Source organism: Podarcis erhardii (assembly GCF_964252035.2).
Source record: "Podarcis erhardii genome assembly, chromosome: 5".
Classification (NCBI taxonomy): domain Eukaryota; kingdom Metazoa; phylum Chordata; class Lepidosauria; order Squamata; family Lacertidae; genus Podarcis; species Podarcis erhardii.
The window spans coordinates 17,477,557-17,499,627 of NC_138509.1; the positions used below are offsets into that span (position 1 = coordinate 17,477,557).

At 43.1% G+C, this 22,071-nt stretch overlaps 1 protein-coding gene and 1 long non-coding RNA gene across 20 annotated transcripts in view; one reads left to right on the forward strand and one right to left on the reverse strand.

Annotated features, from left to right (window-relative positions):
- The window catches only part of LOC309343154, a 91,833-nt gene that overhangs the window by 27,227 nt on the left and 42,535 nt on the right, over nt 1-22,071 (forward strand). For 3 of the 5 annotated variants that reach the window (XR_014157112.1, XR_014157113.1, XR_014157114.1), the window contains exon 5: nt 10,370-10,509. This is a non-coding gene — a long non-coding RNA (uncharacterized lncRNA). Of the gene's footprint in view, nt 1-10,369; nt 10,518-13,254; nt 13,274-22,071 lie in introns of those variants that run through there. The other 2 variants (XR_014157115.1, XR_014157116.1) reach the window with 2 other exon arrangements.
- KCNMA1 (potassium calcium-activated channel subfamily M alpha 1) overlaps nt 1-22,071 on the reverse strand; it is a 572,902-nt gene that overhangs the window by 12,786 nt on the left and 538,045 nt on the right. For 6 of the 15 annotated variants that reach the window (XM_081864220.1, XM_081864222.1, XM_081864221.1 and 3 more), the window contains 7 exons: nt 20,746-20,859; nt 19,661-19,744; nt 17,769-17,899; nt 13,382-13,576; nt 8,820-8,938; nt 6,289-6,513; nt 3,613-3,641 (listed from right to left, as the gene is read on the reverse strand). In XM_081864220.1, coding sequence (XP_081720346.1) covers nt 3,613-3,641; nt 6,289-6,513; nt 8,820-8,938; nt 13,382-13,576; nt 17,769-17,899; nt 19,661-19,744; nt 20,746-20,859 — 897 coding nt within the window. Of the gene's footprint in view, nt 1-3,505; nt 6,514-8,819; nt 8,939-13,381; nt 13,577-17,768; nt 17,900-19,660; nt 19,745-20,745; nt 20,860-22,071 lie in introns of those variants that run through there. The other 9 variants (XM_081864225.1, XM_081864224.1, XM_081864223.1 and 6 more) reach the window with 4 other exon arrangements.

Consider the following 22,071-nt stretch of genomic DNA (forward strand, 5'->3'; position numbering starts at 1 on the left):
CTGTCACACAAGTGTAGCGCACCACACCCTTTGAGAACCACTGGTGTACTGGGACTGTGCCTTTGACCTGACCTCTGTCAGAGGTACTGCGGTATACCAGGATATAGAGGGGCATGACAGCAGTAACGTTGGGGCAGTGTAAATGCGCTGGCATGAGCACCACATTGGCTCCACTGGCGGGTTTGTATCGCACCTGCCATGCAGTCGCCACCCACCCACCCATCCTGGTCTGCTGTAGCTACTCGGCTGGCCAGAGGTCAGGTGAACAGTGCAGCCCAATAATGTTGTCCCCTGCTTACCAACTTTTTGTCTTCACAAGTTTTCCAAATGCAGCTTACAAATGGACACTTTCTTATTACCACCATGCATTTTAACATCAGTTCTAATCTTCCTGCAATCGTGGTGCTGGAGCCAGAGCTATACCTCCCACTTACACGAGAGAGGTATCAGACTTTGTTAACGCCAAGGTTTGCTGATACCCCCAAAAACTTTACAGAAAAACCTAAGAGGTTTAACCCATCCCTGTCAAACAGCCCCATGATAACTCGGTGGCATGAAATGTTGAATGAATGAAATGAGAGAGAGCGAGAAACAGAACTGGATGGAAGGGAGTCTGGGGTAGAATGTGTGGACCTAGGTATAAAAAGGATAAAAAGAATCATCTCATTGTCCGGATAGATCAATTTCTGGTTCACACTGAAAAGCCATTTTAAAATGTCCTGAGGGATGGAAGTGAGAGCTGCTCATGAAATCAATAGGGAAAGCAGAAATTTTAATCTAGCTGAAACAAAGCACAAGTGTGTTCCTCCCCACCAAAACAGGCTGGGGAGGTCTGTGCATACTCAGCGGGCACAAAACGCTCACTAACTGTTGCGGTGCAGAGGGAAATCAGGGAGCCGGGTTAATGGCTTGACCCTCTGAACAGCAGCATTCCGTACAGCAACATTAAGTTGCAGGGCTCACTTGTGTACATATTTGTTGAAATAGCAACTTGCACAAAGTGTGAAAGGACGTCACTTGTTTGTGATGTATTAAAGTCAATTCATGGCCTAAATCCTCTAAATTCAGAGGGGGGATAACTAAGCATATAATAGCTCAATAGGATCCCTGCTTTTATATCTTAAAACCAAGTATGTGTCCAGTCCTTACAGTTTTAGTTCGGAGATGTTTGGTGCCTTAGCATTTTGTGCCATTGTGGTTTCAAAATAAAAGCAGTTGGGCGACACATCTGCCAGTCGCAGTTTAGCCATCATTCATGTAAAGAAAAATTGTGGGAATAGATGTTCTTGTTACTAAAATATGCAAAACAGCTGTGCTCATCAGGCTCATGAAGAGTTCTGCCTTCAGTGGGGAACAAGTTGCCCATTTCTGATCTCAACATAAATGCCCAACCAATCCAGCAAGGGAGGTCCATGTGCATAAGCAGGCAGTGGACACTGACCTGGATGTGCACCTGCAACCAGAGGCGAAGCTAGCTGTGCCAGCACCAGGAGCAGCATACATGCTGTACACCCGGGGGCGGGGTTAGCTGCCCAGGGGGGCAGGGGAGCATCCTGGGAGGTCACCGCCTGTGGTGAGTAGTGAGCATCTGGGGGGGGGGGCGCTGCCTGCGGCGAGTGTCCCAGGGGCATGGGGTGGCAATGTCACCCCCCCCCCAGGGATGACACCCGGGGCGCACCGCACCCCCTTCCTCTGTTTTGCCTGCAACCACACTGCACTGATCGTCTGGCCTCAGTGAACATTGCTGGATGCAACTTTCATTGTGGATGTCCCATCTTTCAGCACATCTCCCTCCCTGCCCTTGGCCACCACTTGCACTTGCCTACTAGCATGAATAAAGCCCGGGGTGTGTGTGTTGTGTGTAATGCGTCTAGTATTAGAAGTTAGGCACATTCACATAACATTGTCAGCATGAAAAAAGGCTTGAGGACTTCCAAAATGTTCCCCAAATGTTCTTGCATGCTTACTGTTCCTTTTATTTGCCTTTTTTCCACTGGTTTGGAGCAGCTTCATAGAGTCAGCTAGCTGCTGCTGCAGTGCCACTCATTTTTTTAAAAAAATCTTTCTCTCCTCGCCATCACCAAAACAAGCAAGTCAACATCAGTGAGGGCAAACAAAAGTTAATTCAGGGTGAAGGCAATGCTTCCTAGCTTGCTCGCTGGTGATGGGAGTTTTTAATGGTGCTGCAGTAGCAGCAGCTAATCAAGGCTGTGAAGATGCTTCCAGTTGCCACACTCCCAGGAGAAAGGAGCCTATATGGAAAGTGGTTTTTGTCCCCTTTGAGCCCCAAAAATAACTATGGCGGATACCAGGGACTGTGCTAAACTGTTTTGGTTCTGTATCACTGCAGAGTCTTAATACCCTTTGTAATTTGTTAATTTGCAAATTTGCTAAGCCAGGGCACCTGGAATTATAGTCCAAATTAATTGAAGGGATACCTGTAGGATGTAGTACCATTTCAAATGGGAGATGGCAGGGACAGGAGGGAATAATAAGCACGTTATTTGGTGTGTGTTTCTCATATAATTTTCACATCTGTTTTTATGTTACAAAGCCTTACGTGCTTCAACACTTTATAAACACCTGGGCCTTTATTCAAAGACAATGTTTTCCAAATGAGTAAACAAACCAACAAACAACCCCATGCACACTATCTCTACTAAGTGAATCTACTTGTATATTGAAAGCAGTGTAGAAATGGGTAGTGATTTAGGGCGCAATTCAGCAAGCAAAGTGGGCGAATACTATTCCAGTGAATGTATGGTGTTCCTGTGCTGGATCTTGTTAAAAGAATGGAAAGGCCCTATAGCAGCAGTATTTGCTGAATTGAGCTCCTCAGAGGCCCAATTTAAGCAAGGCTTTCATTGATAATTTTGTGTCAAGAAGAACATTTTCTGGTCTTTCCCCCCTTTTCTTTCTTTCTCTAATACGAACACATAATCTACAGTTATGCATTTCCTCAGACACATTCTTTGCTGCGTCAAATTCATGTGACAACTGCTTTCATATTGACATCCCTTCCATTGTTGGAGGAACCAGGTTGTAGCATTAACAGAAAAGCAGGTCTGATGCCAAAGCAGCATATGGAATCCCCACCCGCAATCCCCAGAGTGAGTCTAAATAAATTAGTAACATAATATCAAGTCAATATTCACCACTAGAAATGGGGAGAGGGGAAAGAATGGTGGTGAATGTATACTGGGTGACAGAAGTGGGGAGATAGAGTGACAAGACAAGATGGCACCACAGGAAAAACAAAAAACAAAAAAACAGTTTCACCAAGTGAGCACCTAGTTGTTCAATTGGGGGGACACGTGCAGTTGGAAATGAAATGCAAGCAGGTGATAGGGTAGAAAAAAGAAACCGCAAATGAGAGTTGAGCAACAGCAGCAGCAACAACAGCCAGTTTACTTTGGGTTTAGAAACAAAGCCAAATAAATAAATAAATAAAATTAAAATAGACATTACAACAAATCTGAAATTAAAAAAAAAAAACTGAATCAAGTTTGGTAACGTGGTTTTTAATGTGTCACAAGTTTCCACAAGGACAAAGTTATAGAAGGAAACCCCACAGCAGTTTTCTAGCTCATGCAGAACCATCAATTGTCATACCTTGGCCCATTCTATTCATCCTTGTCGCACTTTAGAAAGAGAAGTAAGCTATGTAAGTTTTACAACGCCTTTAAACTGTCACGCGTCCCATTGAGCACTTTAACTGGCACATCCTTGGTGTGTGTTAGAGAATGCCTGGTGGCAAAGATCAGGACCTTCTTTTGCAAAACTCTGCAAATTTATCTTCAGGGTCCAGCACAATGAGTTGGCAGTACTGCTTTGGTCTTACGGGGCAGAGGGTGAGTGGTTGATGGGGATAGGGACAGTAATAGTCTGAAATGTTTTCCAGTAATGCCAACTTGCAGTCACCCCTCAGTATGTAAGACTGGGAATTCCCAATCAGGATTACAAGTAAGGCGGAAAGGCTTTAGGCATTGCACCAAACCAGAGGTTGTCAGTAAAAGTGCTTGGCTTCATTGTCAATTCACACAGCAAGCTTCTATAATCATCATGCTTTCTGGAGGAGGAGAGGGGAGGGGAAATATCTATATAGCAACTCCCCGCATCCCCAATATACTTTCTAAAACATAAAGCACATGCCAGGCAACCAGCTAGCTAATATTTCTATAAAGGGAAAGGGTAGGACAGAGGAAGTAGGGAGCAAGGAGGTGCAGTTGCAAGGAACTAGTCTTCTGCAATGGATAAATAAGGTGGTGCAGGGCTCCAAGGTGCAAGCCTGATAGTTTAGAAACATGTTCTGTGAACATTCAATCCTGACTCCATTCCTGTGAACCACATTTAATTCTCTGCAATGTTGTTAGCTTGGCCAGTGTCTTGCTGAACTACATTATTTATGCACGTTTTTTCCTGAAACTAATGACTAGGTCTTACTGACAAGTAAATGGGTTAGGCACTAGATATGAGCTACTGATTAGCACAGAGGTTGTAAGATGTCATTTCAGAGAGCTTCCTGACTGTACAGCGATTCCCCAAAAATGTTCACTGAGTACAAGAGCAGACTTAGTATATTGGGGCGGCTCTGTGCAGGATTGTTTCTTCACATACAACCTGCCAATTTTTGGGCAGTGGCATAAGCGAGAACACACCGCAAATCCCTCACGTAGCCCTGCCTGCATTACAGCTGGTAATTGAGAAGAAATCCCTGAAGCCTCAGCAGGGCCCAGAAAGTATGGGGATGATACCATCATGGAGCCTTCCCTGAATGGGCAAAATAATTTTTTTGCTGCTGGAAGGCCATGTTAACAGGGCTATTCCCAGTTATAAGCATGTCTGCTGCTCTAGGAGCAGATTGCTGTTGTTGTTGTTTATAAAAAAAAATGCATATATTTTTGAGGGAGTGCGAGAGAGACAGAGTGAAGCAAATTTCTAGTTTTAATCCAGAAACAATTGTTCCTCACTACTTTGGGAAACTCTGGCTTACTAGTTCTAAAGCAGTGGAATCTTGCAACCCCGATTGAAGGAGTTAGCAATAGGCACTAATGCAAGGCAATCTGTTTTGTGCGTTCTTTAAATCCTTTCAGGGATTTAAAGGGTATGTTGCCATTAAGTTCAGCAGGTGCTATGCAACAGCTATATTATTATTTACCTTGGCTAAACCCATCAACCTAAAGCATGACCCCAGATTTTCCTGTTCATGTGTATGCAAGTTCTTTCTGGAGGTTTTAATAGCACACAATTAAGCTATCAGAATGGGAAGGGAGTGCGCTGATAATAAGAGTTTATTGATACGTAAAGTTACTTGCTCTTTTCTGAATAAAATGAGCATGAGCCTTTGCCATAGCGGGAAGGATTTATACCCCATTTATTCTGTACATAAGGTGACTAATTCACCTTTTAATAGATATAAAAGTCTCAGGGAGGAAGATTCTAATAAGCTGTATTCTATATTTATGATACACATGGCTTTTCTTCCCAAATGTCAAAAGTAAGAGAAAACAGAGTTATTCATGTGGCAGTATAGACAAAAATTAATATGCAATTAGAACATTGTTTTAAAAAGTGGGGGAGGTTAAATAATTAAAACTGAAGAACTACAGACCTAGTTATTTTTTTAGTATTTTTGTATTAATGTGAAAAAGGCACTCACTCTCTCTATATTTTTTAAAAGTCCTATGTGCAAGAAACATCCTGATATCGCTTTGGTATAAAAGCAGGTGCAGCAAAACTCTATAAAATAGTGTGAGGCTGTTTCAGCACAAAAGACTGACCCCCCCCCCTTCAGCACATTTATCTGATGCTTAGAAAAGTAACCACTTTGGGGTTGAATTTCATGTGTGTGAATTATTTTACGCAAGTGCCCCTTTTACCACGCCAGCCTTGCATTAGATAACTTTCTGTGCCTGACACCACAATGTCAGTAGTCACACTACACGTGGTTTAATCTCTGTTAGAACAGTTATGGTGGGGGGGTTCTTCGCATCTGCTCTTAACTTTTCCCCCCACCTGCTCTGCGTCATAAATAATGTTTGGTCTGTCTGTTTCGTTGCTGTTGTGCTTAAGGGTTTTATGGTATTGAAATAAAAAATGACAACCACATGCACACTGTTATACATATGCAAAATATGTGTATAAAAATGGGAACTCCACAGGGGAGGGCTGGGGAGAAGAGGGAAAGCTACTATTGGACACACCAATTGGGAGGGTATGGGTGGTGGATACAGCTTCACACATGGTGGGAGTGGGTACACATATCAAAGTCTATCTTCCTGCACGTACTTCTGCTTTTCCCGGGAGTCCCTGGTCTTAGTTCGATTCTGTCGGTTTGCAGTTGCTGGGATAGAATGAACCGATGAGCTTTTCTTGCTAGACGTATAGGAGGAATGGGAAGAATGGGAGAGACTAGCCCGGGACTGGCCAGCATTGTGGTCGTACTGCATCAAACAGAAGATCCAGTCTGTCGGCACAAGCTCAAACTCATAAGGTGGGTTGGCTATAACAAAACTGAAAAAGAAAAGAACAGCCATCTTACTTCCTTTCCATGAGGTTTCCATGCTCTACACAAATAATATCATCAGCTTGATATTTTCACGCTGAAAGGAAGGGAGTGAGCGTCTACTGTACAGTCATTGCATAGGTATCTGATAAAGGTTGCAGTAGTGTTGTGGGGAGCTGCTTTTTCATGCATCCATCCCACAGCACTACAGTAAAGGTTCCCAACAACATGTGTGAGGGCCTTGACTTTGAAATGTACTGCTGGTGGAATCCATAGAAGAAACAAGCGTTTTCAGGGTCGTGGTGGTTCAGCAAATCTGAGTTATATTTGTCAGTCGGAATTTGAAACAAGTTCGGAGAAGCCTCCCCAAGGCAAGACATCCAAGGTACCTCAAGAGATGCCCCAAGATTTTCAATGAACCTGTTGTAATTTCTCTGTAGCCTTCGGCACATCTCTCACCACCAAAATAATGCAACATCCTCCCATCTTAATGCATTCAGGGAAAGGATATTTGCATCAGCACAAGAGACAGAAAACAGCTGAGGCCATTTGCAGTTCAAAGGGTGAGCAGCACTGAGGTGGCTTAAACATCTGGAGGGTGCCAGGTTTGGGAAAAGGTGTCTTGCTATCCCTGCAGCCATGTCTGTAGGAAACAGATCCAAAAGCTGATAGGCAGGTGAGGAGAGTGTTATAAAGTAAGAAAAGTGGGCTGAACAAGTCATTTTGTCTTGGAAGCAGTTACCTATAATACATTAATGTTTGTGGCAGCCCCCCTTCCTGGAATATGCTCTGCCACAGTAGACAGGTTGGGGAAGACAGCTTGTCCTGCAATCTGTGACTCTCTTGATCAGTTCAGATCAGATATTTTTTGTTGTTTGCCTCTATCTGCTGTAAGTCATACCTTTAGTCTTCCCTTCTCCCTAATTTCCTTCGCCCATTTCTCTTCCTTGACCCTCTTTCCATACTGTGAGTTTTAACCTATTGCTGTATCTCATTTGCTAACCTGAGAATTGCAGGGGCTTTAAATCCTGTGCCTACTTTGGAGGCAAAACAATTGTTAAGAGGGAAACAGAATGGGGAAATCTTGTATGTGTTTGCTCACCGGTGGTGTTTGTTCATTTACTTTACCTATTTAAACTACCCATATCTCGTGTTTCTACCCAACAAACCGTACAACATTCAAATGTTGAGAATATCAGATACAGCCATGTCAGGAATTTAACAGTAATAATTGTGTGTTGTAGTTTTTTTAAAAGTTATCCTCCCCTTTCAAAAGCCCAGAGAAACAAAATAAGTTTTACCTGCTGCTGGAAAAGGAGAAACACATGTGCTTCGGGGGGGGGGGGATCCTAGCGATAGGGCATCACTACAGAAAATGCTTGCCCCTGGTCCCTACCTGCCTCACCTCTGACAATGGAGGCATCCAAAGCTGGGCTTTTGATGACACTCTCAGCACACAGACGACAGGTTCATATGAGAGAAGGTACCACTTTAGATATCTCAGTAACCTTTACAACTTTGGACTAATTGCTTGGGGTTATTTGGAGCGAGGAAGGGAATATATTTTCTACATCTTCTAAAAAAAACACATGGCTTTTTAACTCAGTTAACTCAGTAGTGAAGTATTCTGGTACATTGTGATCAACTGGTGACAGTTTTTTAGTTATTTATTTGTAGTTCAAAATCAGCTTGTTCTACTAGTACATTAGGAAAAAATGGAGCTGCTAAAATAATACCCTTTAGGCTTTCAAGTTATACAGTGTACTTCCTCAGGTTTGATTTGGGGGGTGGGGAGAAAGTGTGTGAACCCAAGAATGGTTTAATCTTTGCCCATATATTTTTTTTCACTCTTAAGACGACTAAAGGAGTACTTTTATGCAGGGCTATCCTATGTGTTAGGGGTCTCCTGATAAACATGGAAGTTCACTATATTCAGGAAATGATCAGTGGTAGTGAACTCAGCGGAAAAACCACGGGATGCTTCATACTTACAAAATGGGCTTAAACTCAGTGAAGCTTACTACTTCCAAAGAAGCATGCAGTAGCATATGCACAAATACTTCTACCACCTTCTCTGAAAACAAAACCCAGAGATATAAGGGAAAGCTATATTCCAGCGCAAGGCCGTTGTGTTCAAAATGTTTTCCTTCATCATCCAGCCTCCCAATCCCATCGATTTTCTGGGAAAATGTGAATGCTTGCACCTGCCTTACTACCATTAACCAACACTTGGTGCTGTGGTGAAGTTTACAGGGACAGTGAAAAACAGCAATAGCGATAATGGCTGGCCAAGAGGCTTATGTTTTGTACATACCGCTTAGTGCATTGGCTAGGCGTGCTTTGGTTGAAATCTCTCAATCGGTATATTCCAAAGCAAAGCATATTGTATGTTTTCAAAGCTTTACAAAACAAATCTCCATAACAACCACCGTCCTAGGAGACAAAAAGGAGAAGAAAGGAATTAAGAGGTTGTTCTCCACTTCCTTCCCACCCCCCACCCTTCAGCCTCCGTTGCAACAGTGATAATGAAAGGATGTATGGAGGGGGATATTTTTTAAGTCCGTAGTTCTATGCCAAGGGGACAAGGTGTGAGGCAATCTGTTGTTTACTTGTCACAAGTGAGAAACAATTAGTCAAGGAGCTGTCTAATTTAAATATTTAATCTTGAAACCAGCTAATAAATGTGTGCATGGGAATGTGTCCGATCCCAGTGATTGTATTCCCCCCCCCAAAAAAAAAACCCTCACAAAAACCCCAACCTGAACTGGGAACAGTGACTGACTCTTATTTTAATTGAACATGTAAGCTTGGGGCCCAGAGAACAGCTATTCCACAAATTAAGAGCAATGTAGTCTGAACTACTGGATGATTAAGAAGGTGTGACTTTTCCTAACTTGCTCCGGTCTTGCAAATTACTGTGTCATATGGCTCAGTTTATTTAACTATGTTGTCAATTTTCACCAAGATAGTTTGGATTTCACTGGGGAGATTAACACTTAGTAGGTAAGAATCCCCCCCTTTCTTTAGCCCTGAAAAAAATGGAAATTAGAGAAGGGGAGGATGTGTTTGTCTGTAACTGAAGTTGCCACCTATCAAAATTGTCTTTTGTCTCCAAGTCAAGCATTTGTTTTGATTAGGGGACTCAACTGGCATTCAGTCTGGCAGATACAGAAACTGGTTCATATATATGATGAATCAAACTTCCAGCTTCAGTATCATCTGTATAAGTAACAGCAGTATGTGACCCCCACATACCATGGGGGTAGTCAGAACTGGTATTTCACAAGCATCCAATTTGTGCAAAGGGGCAGCAGGGTTGCACATGTGCTTCCCATCTCACATAGGATGTAACCTTTGTTTAAGTAAGTACTTGGGCATTTGTGTATTCCCATTTGTGGGATTATCCCTTCTACAAATTAGGTGTCATTGCCTCAAGCTTAGAGGAGGAGTCAGCCAAGTCCAGAGCTGCTATGCTACCAACTGGGGAATTTGATCAAGCTCTTGATGTTGGGGCCAACAGTCAGAGCAATCAAGCACTTCCCATGCTACCCCATCTGTCCAACTGGTTGTGGAAGAGACCTAGCAGGCCTAAGTTCACCTCTGGCCTTTGTTGAACCAAGTATGGAGTGACTTGTGGTGCTCCAGCCACTGGCCTGCCTTGTCCCTGTGGGTACCTGATTAAGATGGGTCAGAACACTAAGTTGAGGGAGAATCAAGTGCATGCCCATTGGGGTTAGACATACTTAATCTGTTTGATGTTACTCTATATGTACGTGGCTTCATTTTCTACACTGGGAGTTCAATGTTTGAACTGATGGAGAAACCCTGTGTCTAAGATTATGCTGTGCTTGTTTATATTTACAGCCTGCCTGGGTAAAGAAATCTTGAAGAAGATGGAGATGCCTAACTCTCACGGAGGTCAGGTTTGAACCACATCAGATACAGATGGGGAGCTCTTATGGAAGAATATAAAGCCATGGATAAAGCACATAAAGAATTGACAGGTCAGTGAGTCCTTTCTCCTCAACATTTGTTTTCTGTTTTTTATATAAAGGGCCATTCAGTCACATGGAGCTACTGGCACGGTTACAGCCCAGTTCAAGTTTATCACCACTGCCAACCCTAGTTCCAGTTTAAATTCCTTGGACCACAGGGAGGGCTAGTCTGGTTACAGGGATGACTCCTTCCCCTTGAAGAGAAGGCCAAAGGATGGAGAGGAACCTGCCTGATGCCTCCAGTAGGAGGCATCCATTCTAGGAAGAAAATAATAGCTCAGTCAGTAGAGGACAAGACTCTTAATCTGAGGTTTGAGCCCCACATTGGGCAAAAGATTCCAGCACTGCGGGGGTTAGAATACATGACCATCATGGTCCCTTCCAACTCTACGATTCTATAAAAATCTCCCACTTGGATATGGCAAATTGTAACAGCAGCAATATAGCAAACAGCAATAGAAAAATAGGAATTTACCCAAGCCGGAGCAGATGGGACAACTAGAAACCTCCCCACAGAACCATGTTTAATAAGGTGACTACAAGGAAGGTAAAACAGGGCTGGAGTGTGTGTGTGCCTACCTTGTAGAGGACATTGCCTAATGATGGTGCCACATCTAAAAAGGTCCCTGGGCTACTCCACTATTCCCTTGCTATGTCTTGGCTTGCACTCGGAAGCCAGCAGCCAAGGTACATAAGTGAAGAGCTCTTCTTTGCTGCCATTAGCAGTTGGAAGGGGGTTGTTTGGGTATTTTGTCCAACATTTCCTGTGATGCAGAATAGGGCTGGATGATGTTGAGTTTTCAGCATTGTGGTGTATCACCAGTAGGCCTGGGCAATATATCACCCAGGACTGGTATGAGGAGCAGACCACGATGTCGGTATCTCTCAGTGGTATATCGCTGGTGAAACCACCACTGCTCCTGACTGAGTCCCTCTGCTAGCAGTGTCCGCTGGAGGGAGTCAAGAGTTCCCTCCTCCAGCAGGCTGTCCTGTCAGAGGGGCTCAGGAGTGGTGGCAGTTTCACCAGTGATATACCACTGAGAGATACCGACATCCCACTCTGCCCTCATATGATGCAGAGGGAGAAACAAGCTGTATTGGTGAGGTGCTGATACGGCTTGTTCTCCCCTCTGCATCTTTAAACTGTTTGGTGTGCAGCTGCCTTGCCTCAGCCGAGCAGTTAAAGGAGCCCTGATGCTCCTGGGAGAGCACCAGGCCTGTCTCACCTAGGGAGGGGGGAACCTTCCTTTTTTTTAAATACAATTTTATTAAATTTCTGTTTTGACTTCTCTTCCTCTCTTTCCATGGCTCATTTTGTACAATATAAATCCCTGCATATCTTTATTACATCCATCAAAACTTAATTTATACTGTTGAATTTATCTTAATGCTGCCCACGTTTTCAAACACAATTTTCCTCCATATATTCAATAAAGATTTTCCAATCTCCTTTAATATATGTTCTTCTTTTTCTCTTATTCTATATGTTAGAACCTTCCTTTTCCTCAGCTAACCTGTGTTGTCCCAGCCCGCGAGCGCCTGGGTGAAAGCGCCTCAGCTCCCGCAGTGAGAGCTGCAGCAATTTCACCTGGTGCCTCGTGGGCCAACGCAGCTTGTTTTTTCAACATTGCGATATATTGCCAAACCGTGATGTTTGGCAATACACTGCAATGGCGATACACTTTCAAGCTGCATTGGCCTCAGCTGGCAAGGCACGGGGTGAAACTGCCTCAGCTCTCACTGCGGGAGCTGAGGCGCTTTCACTCAAGTGCCTTGTGGGCTGGGGCCAATGCAGCTGCCCCCAGCCTGCTGCTGAGTTTGGGGGGGGGGGACAGAAAGGCTCCTACCCCCCCCGCCGAGCCAGCCCTGAGGTCCCTGCCACTTGTGTGTTAGTGGCAGGGGCTCCTTGGAATGGGGGGCTGCCCGCTCGCCTTCCACTCCCCAAATATGGACCAGGCGATAGTAGTGTTAACTGCCTTCACCCATAAAAGCATGCTGCCTCTTTCCTCCTGGGGTGGTTGTTCACCCCAGGGGGGAAAGACGAAGTCCATCCTCCTGCGTGAAGTCTGCAAGGCAGGATGGTGGGCTCCGTTTTTCTGGGAGGAAAGATGCAGCCCACCCTCCCCGGACAAAGCCAGCCAGGCCGTAGCCAAGTTAGGCTGCTTCTGCACAAGCTGAAGGCGTAAACGTCTCCATTGAGGGGCATGCAGCTGCGCCCCCCTCAGTGGAAAAGTGTGACAGAACCTGCACCTCCCCAGCTAAACAACCAAAATGGGAAGAGCACGTTAATGGACCCCACTGCACTGCTGGCTCGTGTGAGCCAGTGGCTGTTCAGGCGCTCTGTAGAAAAACAGCTTGGCTGAGGCGAGGGCCCACTGCGGCGGTAGTTTCACTCAACGGTATATCGCTGGTGAAATCACCACCATTCCTGACTTCCTTTGCCTCTCCCTCAGCTGGACACTGGAGGCAGAGGGACACAGTGGCGGTTTCACGAGCAATATATCGCTGAGTGAAACTGCCATCGCACTCTGCCCTCTCATACCAGTCCTGGCCAATATTATCAATATATCACCCAGGACTGGTATGAGGGGCAGAGTGCAATGCAGATCTAATTCAGAAGAGGGTTTGCCGGAAGTGGGGGAGGAGGAATGGTGATTATGTCAGGGGACAGCTAGAAAATATCTGGGAGACAGGTTAAGTCTTCCAGCTGCCAATTCTCAGATCACTGCAGCGAACAACCCCCAGATTCAACAGCTCTGAGTGGGATACTCAAAGAAAGGTAACACTGCCTTTAGAGATTACGCATCTTCTCTGCTGAGGACAAGACAAAGGCAGCTACAGAATAGCTCCCGGACTTTTCCTTTTGCTGTCCTGGTCTTACCCCGAGGTCTGCAAAAGGCCCATCTAGCAATGCCAGCTGCGCCACCCGACACCTGTCCCTGTTTGCAAGTGTCTGGGGTGTGCTGTAGCCGCCTCTCAGCGCGTTCTCCTCCGCAATCAGCGACTCCAGCTCTGGTGTGGCTCCTCCTGTTACCAGCGTACGTATCAGCGTGAGAATATTGTCATTGAAGTATGTCTGTGGAGATAAAAGAAAGCTCTTCAAGCAAACACCATTAAAGTCACAATTGAAGACATCCAAATTACAACTTTTCTGGGTTTCTGCTGTTTAAAGTTCTTGGCTTGTCTCTTCAAATAATTTCTCATCGGAAGTGAAAAGACAGCAGCCCCCAATTACTCTATTTTCTTCTGTCCCATTAGGCTTCTGCTCGACCCCCCCCCCCTTTTTATTTTATTTTTTTAAAATCCAACTCAGGACTGATTTTTATTAAAGAACAAAAATGTAAATCATTTATGTTTCCTATAATTGGTGTTAGTGGTGAAGCAATGACTGCCTTCCTTCTCATTGCCTTCATGTCTAATAACAGCCTTTAGGACATGTAATTGTAAAAATCCAGACCACATTTAAAGCTTACACAGGCTAGATTGCCTTTTTATACTTGTCACCAATCCATTGGGGAGCCGCCTCTGTGCTTCGGGTGTCATTACTTATTACTGTTGCTGGACTCGAGCTGTCTTCCCGCTGTATTGTACTAAACATCTTATTACGAGACTTGACAGTGTTCAGACACAAGCATGTATCAATTAAACATTTTGAGTTCATTCCAGATAAATGTATGATGAGTTTAGGGTCCTGCTGGTCCTTTTAAAAAACTCTAGGGTATGGGGTAAGTGTAGTTTATTAGGGAAGATTTTCTCCACAGTGACATTTTGCCAGCATCAGTAGCTGCTCTGGTCTCTCAGGCAAAACAATGGGCATTTTAAATATTAATTAGACGCCAGCGGAAGGAAGTTCATTTAAAAGTGCACATGTCGGGTTGCAAGAGGCTTCCTTAAGTAGCTGCAGTCTATGGCTGGTGGAGGACAGTATTTTATTTTATTTTTAAAGAGGATTATCTCTAATCCTAACAAGGACTGCTGTATTGGTCACATGTGGCAATTGCTTCAAATTTTGCTTCAGGAAAAACTGGATGGCAACCCAGGAAAAACTTCTACAGCACAATCCTATACATGTCTGCTTACTACTGTAAGCAAATCAATGGTGCCTTAGCATGCCTCAAATTATTCATATGGGAAGAATCCTCCAATTGTGCTTAGCAGGCACATTTTTGTTAACAGCTCTACTCCACTGGCTTGGATAATACCATCCTTTTAGATTCAAATAACATCTTTAGAGATATAAACATTTCTGAATCCTCCCAGTTACAAAAACTGCAATCAGGGCATTGAAACATTTTTGAGGTGTTACCATCTGAGAAAGATCTTTGAAACAGGACCTTATCTAGAAGCCTGTCTGCTGTCAGCTGCTTAGAGCATTCTTCAGTGAAATAATAATTATTTTTGTGATATATAGTTTTGGGTTTTTTTAAGCCTTGCTGAAATGTTCATTTTGCAATTGTGATATTTTATCTACTTGATTGTGAACTCATGATTATCAATATATTGTTGTTGCAGTCCTATGGCTTTTGTTTCAGCACTTTCTGTGGTTGCTAGGGAAACCAGATTCAACAGAGGGCGGGGCGCTTGCACCTCTGAATGGCCATGTAGAATAGGGAGTTCTGGCAAGTGCATCACTGCCAGACCCCCCCCCCCCGGCGCTGTAAAAGTTAGAGAAGCCCCGTTCCTCTTGGCCTCTGGTCGCACTATGGACAGCAAGGCTGCTGCTTTCAGATAAGACGGTTGCTGGTTTGAGTTTCAACAGGAAGGGATTAGAGTTAGCATCACAGAGACCTCACACTGTTCTGAAAAGATGCTCTTTCCAGAACCAGGTTGAGTATTTTAATATCCAGAGAGCTATGCCTGCTACTTATTCTACTGTGGCTTGGACTCCTGCATATTTAACAGTTGGTAGAAGTAGGAAAAGTTGCATCTGTTGAAATTCCTGGAATTGCATGGACTGAATTTCAATGGATATGTTTGGTAACCCTGTTTTTTCTTTGAGGGTGTAGCAGCTAATCTTTAGCTCTTAGATTACTACAACTACTAATAAAATAACGGAGGAAAATCTTGTGGCAGCTTCAAACATTCTAAATAACATTTTACTATGTAGTAAGTCTTTGGACATGAAACATAAGGAAAAATTAACTAGAAAACTATTTTCTGATCGATCCATGAAAGAGGTGATGCAATCTGAATCTGCTACTCGCAGTAGGAAAAAAATCTGAATGCATTTAGAAAGGTGATTAAGTTTAGCAGAATCCTTTTAGGCCAAATTCCTGCTGTTGGCTGTGTAGCAATCAAGGGTAAAGACCTTTTAATTTGCAACCACAGTTGCTAACTAGATAATCATGTGAGTCTATCTGCAATTGTTCCAGTATGAGGGACAAAGGTAAGCACAACCCTGGCTTACTATAACCTGGGCAAAAGATAGGTCTCTATATTTGAGCTTGCAGTGCCACCTAGCCCTTTTTTCTGCATTCCATCAAACTGTTTTGAAAGAGCACAACTATTTGGGACCTGCTTTGTAAAATCCCCCCTCCCTTTGAAAAGTAAAATAATCACAAGATCTTATGGTTCACCATTAATGCTGTCATGCTTCTTAAACTAATTGGTCTCTTACAGAAAAATTTAACTGAAAATTAACAAAGCTCTTTAATAGCATTCTAATAGCATTTTGCCTTTCATTTATAATTATTCTAAAACTATCATTTTCTGTGTCAAGGCTGCCACATTTAAAATATTTGCTAGTTTGCATAGAGTAGCTTAAAGAGAAACTCCAGTGCTGGAGTATTTGTTTTTTGTCAGTATTACAGAAATGCATATTTATTTGTATAGTTTATTTAAAATATAATGGATCTCCAAATGCTGACAGTCTTGAATTGAAGTCATTATCTTAAAGCTAGTGATGTTACAGGGAGTGAACCCTAAACAGAGCAGAAATAATCTAATGTATTTATCTGATAAATCTACCACACAGATTTGTACAGAATTGCATGATTTAATCATAAGATAAACCAAGAGAGTAGTTTATCACCTGATAATATTTCTGAACAGCAGGAAAGTATAAGACTTGTGTTATATTTTATTTAACAAAAATTGCATACCACTTGATTGTAAGGAAACCTCTAAGCGCTTTACAAAAATAATCATTGTGGCTCTCAACCAACGTTAAAAAAAGAAAATTTTATTAGATGGATTGCCTTGTTTTTGACTAATTGACTAAAGTATAACACTGTATTTACACAAATCTAATGCGCACCTCAATTTTCAAAACCTTGAAACCAAAGAAGTATTTGCTGCTGAATGTAAATGTGCCATCAAATCTAATGCGCACCCTAATTTTCGCTGCGTAATTTGGTCAAAAAAGGTGCTCGTTGCACAGTAAAGCCACATACTGCAAAATCTAAACATCCACTACTTCAAGGACTGTGAATGAAAGGATAGCTTCACTCTTAAATATGATAACTTACCTCATTAGGGAACTGCTTACTTCCTCAGCTGTGTTTCTTGTGAGGCCCGTACTTGGCCATATCCCTGCACAACTCCTTGGCAGGATGGCTGGCTTCTGCATATTGTCTTTCTCTTCAGACCCCCCAAATTATCCACTGCCTCCTTCCTCAGTTACCTGCTTCTTACCTGCATTCATTTTAGGTGACTTTATCTGTAGCCATATGGGAACATCCTTGCATTTTGGACAGGATTCTTTAAAGGGGTGGGGGAGGTCCAAAATAGCGTACAGAATGAGTCCCTGTGTCTTACCACTCCTGCAACCATTTGTTCCTACAGTAGCAGTAGCAGTTCCAGGCTTGTTGTGCATGCAACATTTATTCTCCATCCTGGATGTAGGCTGCACACGTGAGCTGAGACAACATTTGAATTACACAGCATGGAGCAAAATTAGAGGTGGGTGTTTTCAACCATGCAACTAGTTGTGGGCTGAAGGACAGAGTTAGCTCAATGTCACAAGGGCACTTGAGCAACCTATTCTCAGACCACCTTGCTTGTTTGTCCCCACTGTAGTTCTTAAGGCAAATGAGGCACTGGGAGATGTTTCCCCAGCTGAAAAGTTGTGTTTTCTCTACAACCTATGAGCACTGGTTTCTGACTGTACTACTTCTACCAGCGTTGATCGAAAAGTTAAGGATGTACAGGCAGAGTGAGACATACAAGGTCAGGTAAAAGGAGCAGTCTGTTTTCCAGCAGAACTGTGGTTGAAATGGCAGGTTTCAACCATCTGTGTAATGAGGAAATAGAAAACACTGGATACTTACTGCGCTCATGAGAGAATCCAGCACACTGACTGCGAATGCAGTTCCACACGCAAAAGGTTGTGTGAGATACAGTTCTGTATCAGGGTCGTCGTCATCATCTTGGTCCAGAAACTGAACATTTGAATCATTCACTAAAAAGATAATGATTAACAAATAAATAAACCAGCAGAAGACCTTGTCATGCTACATGTGTCCGGGTGTGTGTGTGTGTGTCCCCAGAAACAGGCGAATGGTGAGAATAGAGTTTAAATGGGTGTTTGAAATGAGTGTTGGGAGGGGAAACAAATAAACAAACACCAGCTGATCGTTATGAAATGTGAATGTCCCAAAAGGTGAAATAACTTTCTCATATGAGGAGTTTCTTGGTATCATCAGGAGCACAACCAAGATTGCCTTGTCAGTAGGAGGGAACAACTCCAGCTTTACATTACACAATAGAAATCACACAAAATACTGTTTCAGCTCAAAGACAAGTAAAGGCCCAGATGGCGTGTGGCACATTTGAGGAATTTCACCTGAAATTAAACCGTATCTGAAAAAATAGGATCAGTGTGAGGAAGATTTGCTTTATTTATTTAATAGATTTATAAACCGCTTCATGACCAGAGGCCATCAAAGCAGAGTACAAGTGGTTTGTTTTTGTTTGTTTGTTTTTTAAAAAAGATGGTCAGAAAGAAATAGAGACAGTGTCCTGGACCCATATTCTCTGGTCCTAATATTATACAGCAGAAACGCTACAGTGTGTTTTACATGCCTTATTATGAGCACTCCCTTTTCCCAGGCAAATTTTGGCCACAACATGTGTGAGCCTAGTTCACACTAAAAGGATGAATGTGAGGCTGCAGTTGGGAATTGACATTCTCCATTTATAAAAATCCCTGTGTGTCTTATAGTCAATGAATAACAAAATTGCTTTGTTTAACATTCTTTTCTTCTTCTTTTTGAAGCAAATGTCTATTTGAGAGAGTACATTCTGCTTCAAAAATGGCCCTTTGGGGAAGACAAGAGTCTGTTTTCAAATGCTAAATTAAACCAAGGCACAATCTTCAGCTTCATTGTATATACCACTTCCTACTGGCAGACTTGAAAGACTAATAACTCACACAAGGCTAATACCTGACACAAAAGCTTTCCCACCTTTTACATGGTGACAATTTCCGAATCGCAGCAAAATCTAATGTGAACGTTGCAAGGCTAAGCCTCAATAGCTTTATCGTCCTGGCCTACATTCTCCTGCTAGGATTAGTATGAAATGTCTCTGAGCTAAGATGGGACTAGAGGTAGGATTGGTTTAAGAGTGCAGGACTTTGCCACAGGAAGTGCTAATCAAAATTTCACTTTCCCAAAGAAGCCTGTTTAGAAGCTTAGCTGGTTTCAGGACATCAGAACCCTTAGCTTTTGTGTGGAAAGTGGGCCCCCAAAACAAACCAACAGCTTAAGGGAAGAGCTGATGCTGGAGTTTCTTTCTCCCCCACCTAAAATGTCTCTTATTTCTTCTTTGACTCCTCTGAGAGCTGTTAAGACATGTCAGTCAAATTGACAGGTGGCTAGATTTTTTTTTTAAAGGAAAGCAAAGCGAGAGAGAAAGGAGCGAAAATGTCTAGACCAAAGAAAAATGAATTGGTGTGAAGATACTATGGGAGCAGCCGGCAGGTCAGATGAGTGTGATCAAAGATTTACTGATGCTGCGTATGGAGGGGGGGAAAATCATTAAGAAAAGCCAGAACAAGACAGTCGATTTCAACTGGAATCACAAATAAAACACATTCAAAGCGGTGCTCTGAGGGTAGCCCCCTCTGATACAGCCAGATAAATAAAAGAGAAAGCTGATGACAGTAGGAACAACAATAAAACAAAAGACAGTTGATGTGAAGGAAAAAGGCACTTCTTACCCAGTTCAGTTATCATTAGAATGTGAGTTCCACTGTTTTTTTCCTGACTGATTGAAACCAAAGGCAGAAGTTTGCCAGGCTTAGCTAATAAGTAAAGTGTTTAGGAGGGGATTGGGGTGGAAGGGGAAAGAAGGCACAGAAAGAGAATAAAGTAAGGGATAAGACAGGTAAGGTCTAAAACTAAATGGAAAGAAAGTGAACAGGACAAAAGGACTACAAATCAAGCTTGCCTTTACTATGAGAAACAGAATGGCTTTCACGCTTCACACTGCTTGACAACACTCACTAGTCTAATGCCACAGCAGAAATGGGAAACAAGCAAACGGTCGCCACATTCTCCATGATAACACTCCCAATGCCATTACGGAACAAATTAGTTATTAATTTGTCGGCATAAGAGCAGAAGAATGAACAAGCAAATATTTATTTTTGGTTAAGATGCAGGTAGCACACGGGGCAAAGGGTTGCATTTCCTCTGCAACCAAAGAGCCGCACCTACTCTGGCACATCAGTCCTGATAAACAGATGTGCAATCCTGCATCTGCCCACAGGGGTGCTGTAATCCAGCGGGCAAGTGTGAACTGGGGGATAATTGCACTCAGTGCAATGGCTCTTACTACCACAACCACCCGCAAGGGGGAGAGGGAAGTGTTAAGGTGGTTTTGTTGAAAGGCAAGGGGCAAACAACAGAGTGTAATGGTGGTCAGTAGCCTGTGGACCTTCCAGCTGTGGCAGGTTGCCCACCCACACTTCTGTCTGAATGTAGGGATCAGCCCCACTCTTAGCACTGATTTCTGTCCCCCCTCTGGTGGTGCATCCAAGCTTTGTTTTATAGAGCAGATTCTGAAGATCTGTCACCAAATAAGGGAAGAAGTAAAATTATGTTCAGGCTTCAGTGAAAGAGCTTGCTTAATCATTGTCCCCTCCCCCCCCCCGCCTTCCTTCACAAGAATAATTAAACATCAGTACATTAAATGAAAGGTACTATGTATGACCTGTGTTAATTTCCTTAGGCTGGCAAAGAGGGAGAGAAGAAGGGTAAAGAAATGAGCAAACAAGAACAGATCACCTTCAATTTCTCTTACCTAATTCTGTTATAATAGGGATATCAATTCCTGTTGTGATGGAGTGCTGACGTAGAAGGCCATGCACCGGGCTGTTGTCTGGTGATGATCTGTCCATTCCTGGTGGTGAAAACCCTGCGGAGAAAACATCATGCCAAAATTTAGGTGTTACACTGGGTTACCACTTATTTAACAGCTTTCAATGGTTCATGGTCTATTCCTGGGCATACCAAACTGGGCATGACCAAACTGCGGGAGGCAGTGGAAGACAGAAGTGCCTGGCGTGCTCTGGTCCATGGGGTCATGAAGAGTCAGACACGACTAAACGACTAAACAACAACAACATGTGCCTGTCTAGATCTCCATTATCATCTTCTTAGGCCAGGGGTTCTCAGAGGGTGCGGCAATGGCATGGCAGGAGTCTCCAAGGAAAATCCAAGAAACAATGAAACACTTCAGTTCAGTGTAGTCTAGTATAGTACAGTATCAACAGAATTGTTTTTATTTACAGAATGTGGATAAATATATTTTCAAAATGAGAGCAAGAACATCAAGTGATACTGAGGACAATCCTAGTTGGATCTCTCCCCCCCCCCCATGTAGTCCTTCCATGTATTCCTTATCAATAAAAAAATCAGAACCATGCTGGTTTTGATTGCTCCAAGAAGCTCAGAATGGTATGTAAGGGATACCTAGCTGAGTTGCAGCATTGACAGGACCTAATTAACATCAGACATAATAATGGCACCTGCAGACCATCGACCGAGCTTGGAATTGTTATTTCAGATTAGTGGACTGAAATCTCTGTACTGACCTATGCCTTCCATGCCATGCTATCTTACCTTATCATACGACAGAATGGTTAATCGGTTTAAAAGGTAATTAAAACAAGGAACAGGGCTGTGCTGCTATCCTTACCCTCATCCTTACTTGCACTACAAGGCTCCACCCCCTGAATATCCGTATGCTGCCCCAGGGAGGAAATCTATACGTCAGCAGTCAAGGCCAAGAAGTGAAACACTTCGACCTTTTGTGCTCTATTGCTGTCTATTAGGTGTATCTGACCAGCAGTGTTTGAAAAGAGTTTTTGGAAACAGGAGAAAATCCTAGCTAAATGGCTTGCACTTTCTCCCTGAATGGAAAGCTAGTTCTACACAACTGTATACAAATGTATTTATTTAAAACATTTGCGAGTAATCTTTTCACTCAGAAACAGAGCACTCAGTGCATGGAATTAAATGGCTGGTTGGCATTTCCTCACCAAAATAAATTAATAAAGGTTGTCTGGTTTGCCAGTCTGGGGGTGCCATATTTCAATAAAATAAATGCGCCTTTAGAGCAACAGGA